This window comes from Leuciscus leuciscus, assembly GCF_965113295.1.
Source record: "Leuciscus leuciscus genome assembly, chromosome: 23".
NCBI lineage: Eukaryota > Metazoa > Chordata > Actinopteri > Cypriniformes > Leuciscidae > Leuciscus > Leuciscus leuciscus.
This window is the reverse complement of record NC_138747.1, coordinates 18965527-18976259: the sequence shown is the minus strand read 5'-3', so window position 1 is coordinate 18976259 and position 10733 is coordinate 18965527. Positions and strand designations below refer to the sequence as shown.

The 10733-nt window shown below is 36.6% G+C and overlaps 1 protein-coding gene across 2 annotated transcripts in view; it reads right to left on the bottom strand.

Moving 5' to 3' along the window:
- Window positions 1–123: 123 nt before the first annotated feature.
- The window catches only part of rbbp7 (RB binding protein 7, chromatin remodeling factor), an 11333-nt gene continuing 723 nt past the window's right edge, over window positions 124–10733 (bottom strand). Inside the window, exons 2-12 of one of the 2 annotated variants that reach the window (XM_082155355.1) lie at window positions 10699–10733; window positions 10471–10616; window positions 9447–9620; window positions 6876–6991; window positions 4657–4817; window positions 4202–4328; window positions 3143–3220; window positions 2977–3053; window positions 2754–2811; window positions 712–822; window positions 124–596 (exon numbers count right to left, since the gene is read on the bottom strand). The exon at window positions 10699–10733 is cut by the window's right edge and continues 110 nt beyond it. In XM_082155355.1, the coding sequence (XP_082011481.1) occupies window positions 528–596; window positions 712–822; window positions 2754–2811; window positions 2977–3053; window positions 3143–3220; window positions 4202–4328; window positions 4657–4817; window positions 6876–6991; window positions 9447–9620; window positions 10471–10616; window positions 10699–10733 (1152 nt within the window). In that variant the 3' untranslated portion in view covers window positions 124–527. Of the gene's footprint in view, window positions 597–711; window positions 823–2753; window positions 2812–2976; window positions 3054–3142; window positions 3221–4201; window positions 4329–4656; window positions 4818–6875; window positions 6992–9446; window positions 9624–10470; window positions 10617–10698 lie in introns of both variants that reach the window. The other variant, XM_082155354.1, reaches the window with a different exon arrangement.

Genomic DNA, 10733 nt, shown 5'->3' with positions numbered 1-10733 from the left:
TCATGCCTTGTTTCACCTCATCTTCACGTGCGCAGACACAGTGAAACTATGAAACTATTTAATTAATATAAAAATTAGCATTCACACAAAATATGTAGCTTCAGATGTCAAAAAAATAAATCCAACAGTTGATCTGTAGTTTATTTTCATAAGTGAATTAAGTACAGAAAATTATCAACAATTTAGGAATACAAAATCATTCTAAAAGTTATTACAAAAGATTTATTGCAAATTGACACCAAGGTTTTATGCACAAAAACAAATTTGAATTGTGATGAGCCACACCAGGCCATAACTTCTCAGAAGTGATTGAACAAGTGGTGCAGTCTTTCTCCAAACCATCTGAGGACAAACTTCTCTACTGGGTGTGGGCTGAACCTTTTAGTCTACAGAAGGACCCTGTGATGGATAAAGTATCTGCTATGTATGGAGTAGAAAGTAAGAAGATGGATTTTACTGAATAATGCTGAAAAGCAAAAGCTGGAGTAAGAAGACATGAAAGGGTTGTAGATTTTTAATGAGATCAATTATGACGCCTGTCCCTCCAGCTCTGACGCGGGGGTGTCTGGCTCTTCATCATTGTAGATGTTCTCAGCCTAAACGAGAGAAGTTTATGATATCAGTGCAAAGTCCTAATATGAAATACATAAAAATATATTAAAAAAAACTCAAAATGGAAATCTTAAGAATCTACAGTTTTGCTGTGCTTACCATCTGCCATACTTGCATAATGTTGTCCTCTGACACAGAACAGATTACCCAGGGTTCATTTGGGTTCCAGGAGAAATCTGAGATCTTAGCTGTATGCCCACCATGAATGAACTGCCAAAACAAACAAAAGTGGATTATTAGACTGTCAAAACTGGCTCTTTGATACCAAGCAGAAAAAAATAAAAAATTAGAAAGTTTGTACAGGATCAGTAGTACCGTGTACGTTGTTCATTATAATGGAATTTCTAACTTCAAAATGTTACCTTGAAATATATCAATATTCCATACCATGGGGGGAAATTATTTACATGTATACTGCCATATAGATATTTTCAATATTACTCAATTTTTGTACATGCATTGAAATTCTATCAAGATTTTCAAGATTCAAAAATTATACACATAACAGTAATCCACATGAATCAAGCAGTTTAATCCAAGGCTTCTAAAGAGACAAGATTTTGAATCTAATTTTGATTCTATATTTTATACTTAATCTATTACCATTACAATTATCTCACTTAAATGCTTGCTCACTCAATGTATTTGTGTGTTTACAATGGTGTAATGTTGTTGCGCAATAGCTTACACAGCACTCAAGGAAGCTTGGTTTCAAACTTAAAATTTCATTTACATAAAAATACAAAGTCAAAAATAAAATAAGAAAAAAATAAACAAAATCACAAACAATAGCACAAATAAATAAAATAGAAGAAATAAACAAATGGAAGAAATAGTGCTTTAAGTTTTTCAGGTACTGTAAGTCTAGTAGTATTCAGGTAAGAAATACTACAGAAATTGAAGAAAGTAATCAAATGTAAAATAATACAGGATAGTCTTCATTGTAAAAAATAAATACGGATTTATCCTTACAATTAAAGTTAAGTTATTCAGCGAGTGATTTTCTCTTTTCTTTTGTTCATTGATTAACAGGAATATTAGGCTGCTGTCACATTAAGCATGGATCCAATACACTTTCTGTTTACCTTCAATCAAGACACAACCGACTGTGTTTAAGTAAATACTCGCCAAGACTGTAAATACTTTCTCAAGCTGTTTAAGAGGCAGCTTTATGTGTGTGCGCTTTGACTGACTGTGAAATCTGTGAGTAGTAGTAAAATTATGCGCTATACCCACAACCCCACATTGAAATTCATGCCCTATAACACCAACACTATCAGAGCGCATTGAGACGAGTGAGTGAGAAGAGGCGTGTGTGTGTGTGTGTGTGTGTGTGTCAACTCGCTGTCGGAGAGAACAGAGAGCAATAAATCGCAGATGGTATTGATACGGCAGAAATGTTATATTGGACCCTATTTAACTTGAATTAAATTTACCATTTCTGACAACACTACTCAAGATATTTATACTTTTATTCAGAAAGGATGTATTAAATTGATCAAAATTGACAGTAAATACATTTCTTACAAAGATTTCTATTTTAAATAAAAGCTTTCTTTTGAACGTTCTATTCATCAGAATGATTCTCTTCATTTAGAATTTCTATTCAATCAGAATCCTGAAAAAATACATCAGTTTCCACAAAAATATTAAGTAGCACAACTTTTTTCAATATTGATAAAAATGTATCTTGAACATCAAATCAGCATATTAGAATGATTTTTGAAGGATCATGTAACTCTGCAGACTGGAGTAATGATGATAATAGCTTTGCTATTCAGGAATGAATTGCATTTGATATTAAATAGAAATCTGTTATTTTAAATTATAATATTCCACAGTATTACTGTCAAAAACTGTATTTTTGATCAAATAAATGCAGCTTTGATGAGAATAAGAGAGTCTTTCAAAAACATTACAATCTTACAACCCCCCAACATTTTTAAAATATATAATCCTATATTAATTATCAATTAATATTAATTAAATATGTTATTTACACTTGTATTCAACTTTATACTAAAATAGAGTGTGATCAATAGTGTGTTTTTTGCTGTGGTATTGAAATAGTTATTAATAATCATATCATTATAGCTCTATCTGTCACAATAAATATTTTCAGCAAATCTATCTCGACTCACCAGCAGCTCAGGTGGCCCGTCCTCGGCGTCCTCCGCAGACTGCTCTTCTCCAATTTTACTAAAGGACATAAATGTAACGATGCAATCAATATATGATCAAAGCATTTGTGGATTCAAATACAGTTAGCACAAATGAACGGTTCAAATTAAACCAGGAATGAGCATCAAGAAAGAAAAAAAGTATATTTTCAGGATCAATTATAAAAGAGTAGTAATGCCATACCTCAGGTCCCAAACATTGAGGCGTCTGTCTGTGCCACTGGAGGCCAGGATGGTCTCGTTATGAGGAGACCACTGGACCTGTCAAGAGAATCAGCATTACTATTATTATAACTACGCTATTGCTTACGGATTGAATGTTGTTATATTGTTACAGAATCTTGAGTTACCTGGAAGATTTCATCCTTATGTGACTCAAAAGAGTGAAGCTTCAACTTCAGGTTGCGCAGATCCCACAATGCAACAGTCTACAGCCATAAACAAACAGTGAACATGTCAATAAATTTTTTTTTTTACCATTTTGATATTTTTCCTGAATCATGCACACTATTAAATAGAGTATACATTAAAAGTTTATGCATTAGGCTGTATGCATACATCAAAACTGATGTGTACTTTGGGCTTAAACAGATAGTTCACCCAAAAATGAAAATTCTGTTATTAATTACTCACCCTCATGTTGTTCCAAACCCGTAAGACTTTCGTTCATCTTCAAAGCACAAATGAAGATATTTTTTATGAAATCTGAAAGATGTCTGTCCCTCCATTTACAGTATGCACAACTACCACTTTGATGCTTCAAAAAGTTTATTAAAAAGATCGTAAACTAATCCATATGAATTGAGCGGTTTAGTCAAATTTTTTTAAGAGACTTGATCGCTTTATATGATAAACAGATTTAATTTAGGCTTTAATTCATATATTCATTGATCAGTAAAACAAACAGAAGCTCAACCGAACTTGACATGCGAGAATGAACCTCATTGTTTCTCGCATGTCAAGTGAACATGCTTGAGCTTCCGTTTACCACAACTGATGTGTGAGTTGATGAATATTTATTTGTGAATAAAAGCCTAAATTCAGTCTGTTCATCATATAAAGCGATCACATCTCTTCAGAACATTTGGACTAAACCATTCAATTCATATGGATTTGTTTTACGATCTCTTTATTAACTTTTTAAAGGGTCAAAGTGGTAGTTCTGTAGACTGTCAATGGAGGGACAGAAATCTCTAAGATTTCATTAAAAATATCTTAATTTGTGCTTTGAAGATGAACGAAAGTCTTATGGGTTTGGAACAACATGAGGGTGAGACAGTATTAATGACAGAATTTCTATTTTTGGGTGAACTAACTCTTTAAGGGGATTGTGTCCCTTATCTCTAAAGCAAATTCTTCCTATAGATGAGTGTGCATGTGTGATTATGTAGATCGCAACATGTACAGACCTTGTCTGCGGAGCCACTGGCCAGAATAAACTCGCTGTATGGGTTGAAGGACAGGCAGTTGACTTCGGCCGTGTGGGCGTCCACAGAGTGACTGGGCTTTGATGTGTTATTGGATCGTGTGTCCCAGCTGTAGAAGACAGACATTTCATTGTGTAATACAACTTAAAGGGTTAGTTCACCCAAAAATTATATTTTAAACACTATTTTAAACATTGCCTTTACTAACTTTCTGGGCCAGCAAGTTTCAATAACATAGAAGCCTATGGAGAAGTGAGACAGCTCTCAGATTTAATAAAAAATATCCGAAGATGAACGAAAGTCTTACGGGGTTGGAACAACATTAGGGTGAGTAATTACTGAAAGAATTTTTAATTTTTGAAAAAGAAAAAATAAAGTCCTACAGTTTCACTGATTCCTGCACAGCAGAGGGAGACCAGTACGCTTTGCTTACTCACATCATGAGTTTCTGGTCATCAGCCACAGAGCCAAACAGCGATTCATGTAGAAGGTGCCAGGACACATCCTCCACCACAGCTGTGTGCCCTGTGAAGATGGTCTTGGCATCTACTATCTTCCCCTCCTTTGGAACAGCACTGATATCCCACAGACAGATTGTCTAAAGTTGAAGAACAACAGATGATCCTACATCATACAAGTTTTAAGTAGGGATGAGTTAATCCAATACTTAAAATCGGTCCGATACGGGCCCTTTTTGTCGGATTGGGTATCGGTCAGTCATGGAACGGATATTCTGATACTGTGCGTTATGGTTGCTACCCTCAAGCTCTATAAAAGACAAAAAACTACTATAAAAGCACCATAAGCTTTGTGCATTATATTTTGAAGCTTCTGAAACCATTTGATAGCTTTGTTTGAGGAACAGAAATATTACAATGTTAAATTTAAGTTCACAGAAACTCTTCACTGCAGCAGTCACGTCATTCAGCATTTAAACTGCGAGCCGCATTCGGTTTCGACAGTCAGCAAAACTCTCTCCAAGATGTTTTAGTGTTCCCATTATTATGCATCATCTGTACGTAAAGGTCTGTGCTTTTGTTTAAAAGGACTGTATTTTCACTCGCTGCCAGGCGTGTTAGATTAAGGCACTGGAGTAGCAGACTGAATGAAACGTGTCATTCACACGCATATAGTAACTGGTATTTAAAACTCTATGAAAAGGCTCAGTAAACTGTTGGGTGGATGCAATAGACCAGGTGTTGCGCACACACAATATATTTTTTCTTTGAGTTAAACAGACTTTTAATGGTGGAGGGAATCTCGCCCGTGAAAGTGATGTTGCGGGATGCGCATCAACACACTTTTGTGCTGCACTGCATTAAAGCTTTTCATGATAGTTGTGCGCAATAAAAGATAATAGTTAGCCTATTTATTTGTTTTATCATATCTATCATGTTTGTTGTCCAATTAAAAATCTGCACCGTACATTGTGAAGAAATGCTGTCTATAGTGTGTATAACCTATATTTATGTAATTGCAAGTTTTTTTTTATTAAAAGTTATTAAAGGTGACCCATTATGCAACACATGGTGTTTGAACATAAATGTGTCAGCAGTGTGTACACAACCACCCAATAATAGTAAAAATCCACCCACTCCTCCTTTTTTAATCCCCATAAATCATAAGCAGTGTCACAGAACAAGCGGTTTGCAGATTGTAGCTTTTGTGATGTCACAAATGGTTAGGCCCCACCCACAACTGCTGACAGACTCTGCCCTATTAGCATAGCCCCGCCCTGAGAGAGCTGTACACAGTCCGACATGTTTATCTCCTCGCCAGAGCAGCATTTAAGAAATGTATTATTAAAGATACTAAGAAAATCACTCACTGCTCTTGATTGAATTAAGTTTTTCTTTTGCTAGAAAAGAAACGTTTTTATACTCACAGGATGGGCAGTCTGATATCCAGCTTTCTGTGCACATGCTTTAGATGTGTGCGCTCAGAAAACCATATATCAGAAGTTTAGACTGATATGGCTTTAAAACGCATGCAGATAATTAACTTTCATGATGATGAAGAACTGCAATGTCACGCAAGCGTGACCGCGATAGAGATGATAATCAAAACCAAACAGATGTTTTAGTGTTTGGCAGAGTATCAGAGGCACAAGCTGTAGTGGCTCCGCCCTCTTCTGGAAAGCAGCAGCTCATTTGCATTTAAAGACACAGGCATGAAAACAGAATGTTTTTCCTTCCACTCAAAAATGGGCATTTACAACATGAAATAATAAATGATCTGTTGGGTATTTTGAGCTGAAACTTCCCAGACACATTCTGGGGACACCAGAGACTTATATTACATCTTGTAAAAAGGGGCATAATAAGTCCCCTTTAAGATTTTATCAGATGTAGATGTAAAAGGTCTACATTATTGTTGGATTTAAGAGGTGTACTGGAATTACTGTTCATTTTGATGCTGTATCCAGTAGCCTAGATAAAAATATCTACCTTTTTAGGCTATTAGGACTATGTATTTTTTTCTGTTATCTCTTTTTTATAATGAAGACCTGTACAGTTAGAAAGTAAGTGAGGTATAGATTTTCTCTGCCGATACCTCTACCAATCCAATACCAAGCTTGCAGTACCGTTATTGGTATTGGACATGGAAAAAGTGGTATCGAAATATGTGCGGTCAGTTTGAATTTGAGATCACTCACATGGTCGTCTGATGCACTAAGTAAGTTTCCACTCAGGTTGGGGTTCCAGGACAAACCGTATCCCTCCTTCTGGTGTCCCCGCAGTCTCAGATCTGGACTACACTCTCCACTGGGGTCTGCAAATGGACAACTCAGACATATTAATCAAAGCAAGCAACTTCACACATGATTTAAAATAGGGCTGCAACAACTAATCGATAATAATAGACTAGAGGTATAATAATAGACTAATCAGATTATTGATTAATCGCGCCCGTGTGTCGGACAGTCACGTCACTTTACAGCAGTGAATAACAATTCTCTTAACAAAAACGCACCTGAAAAATAATGGAGGCCAGAGTGTTAGCTGATGCGGGACCAAAGTTGTCCTAAACATGAGCTTAGAAGCTTTCTATTAAGCTTCAAACAAACTCAGTATTTAACACGATGTGTCCTGTTTAAGAGCTCAGCATAAAGCGTGAGGTGTTCAACTAAGGCTGAATGATATATCATTTTTGATTTTGCGATATTGCGATGTGTGCATCCGCCATAGTCACATTGCAGGATGTGCAGTATAGGGATCATAGTTGATCGGTTCCAGTTCGGAACGCATGTGATTCGATTAATTGCTAAGTTTAACCATCATAGATTGAAAGTTTATTATTTGCATATGTTTTTAAGTCCTGTCAGTTCAAACATCAAGTGCAAGACTGTAAATCGCACACTGTTTTCTGTGCACGCACACAGAGCCACGCAAACAGCACGTGAGCACCGAATTCAGGTTTCTTTCTCTTCTTTTGAGCTTGAACGTACACGCAAAATTAAGTCAAAATGCCCGTCTCGGTGAGTATCCTCGTAAACACAGTCGGTTATGTGTTGTAAACAATTGAGAAAGAAAATAGATGAGTATCATTATATCGGATCCATGCATTCATCTTAAAGTGACAGCAGCCCAATTTACCCGCAGCAGTTTAAGAAGAAGCTTAAGAGAAATAATTCTGATACATTTTGTATATAAATTTTGTTAGATTAAACATGCAGTTTGTTGGACTTGTTTATAGCATTTTAAACATACAAGTACTTGTATTTTCATGAGAGCAGTAACTGTAAATGGACTAATGTAATGAGGTTTAATAATTGTGGTTTCGTTTTTTTTTTCATACTGTGCGCAAGTTTTACCACTTAATTTTAAGTTTTAAAACGTTTTTTTGCAAATAATGTAAATCATAGTCCACATAGTTTCTATTATTATAAGTGTTCATATTTTAAACCTGGTGGGATGGTTTTCATGGGGAAATAGCGTACATATGTCACTCACCCATGCATGTCTCGTCATATCCGTAAATAGAGAAAAGTTGCTCTGGCTACTTTGACAGGTATATGGTGTGAGAGTGGCATAGGTTAGTTGTCACAACGGGTGAGAAATTTTTACATGGAGCAGCTAAATTTCAAACCTCCGGGGAATCACCCGTTTAAAAAAGAAATGCAGAACAGAGAGTCTGCTGGCAAAAAGAGAACTCGTAATAAAACAAGAATCAGCATTGCCTTGGCTTTTCAGAGATAGTGAGAACTGAGGGATTTGAAATGTTGTAAAAGTGATGGCGTTTTTATTACTTCAACGGGTGAGGTATGGTATTCTATTGAAAAGAAAAATTGCTATGTGTATCTGTCTAACAGTACCCTGGTAATCCAGAGTTCTCGCAAGAGCACAAGTTGAATTTGCTCAGCGAGTTACTCTGGTGTCGAGTAATGATGCTCATTAAATATGCCCCTCGATCTGAGTTGCACCAATCACATCGGGTTATCTGATAAAGGCGGGTCAGAGGCGAGCTAAACAGATGACGACAGCACTGTGACGTCAAAGTCATTAGTAAATATTGCAAGATGGCTATGGATGAACACCAGTTCTTTGAAACGGCTTTGGCCTCTACAATGAACGAGTTAGACTTGGCTTTTTATCTAAAACAGGAACAGAAGACGCCGCCCGAATCGTTCCTTTGCAAGAAGGACGTTTTTGCTGTTTTGCCGACCGGATACGGTAAGAGTCTAATCTACCAGTTAGCTCCGCTGGTAGCTAAGCGTATGGGGTTTATTGTTGTGATTGGTCGTAGTGTTATCTAATTGCGTGCAGTCAGATTTTCAAATGTATTGCTTGGTGCCGTCCCTCGAGCTGGCCGATTTTCATTAGTCGACGCCAGACCATTAATCTTTTAGATTTAGGTATGGATTTCCAGGCTAGTCTAACAGAGTTCATTGTAAAGAATTATCTATTGTAAAGGGTCAATTCATTATGGGTTGTTGTAGCGCTGTGCTGAATGTTTTTTTCAAGGAACCGTGTCTGGGTTATAAATATTAATGGGTAAAGCTACAGTAACGTCTTCAGCTGGTCAGCTTGAGATCCTTTCCATCTAAACTGGTTATTTCTCTTAAGTCTAGAAGTGTATAATCATCTGCACAGTCACGCAAAGCTGAAGCACAACTAAAACAATAATCTTCCGCAAAATGCTTTTTTTTTTTTTAAACGGCCAAACGTTACAGAGTGTACCTTTAAAATACATCAGGGCTTCTTTGGATCAACTGAAAGCCACTGACCTGGTTTAGATGGGTGTTTGGTGTAGTCAAACACCAGCACGTCAGAGGTGGGGGTCTTGGTGGCGATGATGCAGGGGTTTTGTGGCATGTATCTGGCTCTGTTCACTTCTCCTTCATGGTTGATCTTAATCTCAATCTCAATCTTTCCACTCACTGACCCAAACCCTCCAAACTCTGGGGGGAAAAATTATATACAATCATTATTGTCCAACGTCTGATCTCTGTCCTAGTTTTATCAACTTTATTTGTGAAAAGTATCAGTTTGAAGCATTCAACTAAATAAAAAATTTACTTTCAAATGAATTGGCCCAGTTTACACTTGGTATTAAAGGGTTAGTTCACCCAAACCTGAAAATTGTCTCACCATTTACACATACTCATGTCATAAACCCCAAAGACTTTCATTCATCTTTGAAACACAAAAGATATTTCTAATTAAACCTGAAATCTGTATGATTCGAGCGGTTTAATCCAAGTTTTCTGAAGAGACACGATTGTTTATATGATGAACAGATTTGATTTAGTCTTCACATATAAACAGTGATCAACGGGAATTCAACCGTGTCTGCTTTTCATTTGGATTACTTTTACAGTGGCTTCATATACTTTTTGAAGCTTGACATTTTGGTTAAATTTTACTTTCAACAGAGGGAGTCTTAAATATAAAAAAGATCATAATTTGTGTTTTCAAAAATGAAAAGTCTTATGGGTTTGGAACAACATGAGGGTGAGTAAATGAAGACAGAATTTAAAATGTTCAACTTAACTATCCCTTTAACATCCATATAAACACTAAATACATGTATAAAAAAGATCCATCACATTCTGAAGCTGTCAAAAATGCATGTGGCCGCATCATATTTGTGGAAAGATTCAGTCTTATTGATCAACTGAATCTGGATTTCCCCCCAACGTCCTGACCATACCTGCTGAAGAAACACATACGCAAAATAGATTTTAGTATAATGACTTCAACACAAAAAATACAAAATTAGCATTCATTCATAGTCAGATCAGCTCTAACCTCCTTTCTCGCTGTCGTAGTGGGACGCGTCAAACTGAGCATCGTCATTAGGGATCTGGACACTGGCGATGACTAAGTGGTTCTGCTCATCCGAAGTGTGTGTGCCCAACACCAGCCGATGAACCGCATAGTCCTTTCCCTCAGGCCTGCACAATGATAGACAATGATTTGTAGAATACTAGTCATCTGTTATGTTTCAGAAGGTGGACAGGCTAGTTATCGGATTACCTGTTCACATCAGGAAGCCACTGCACCGTTAAACT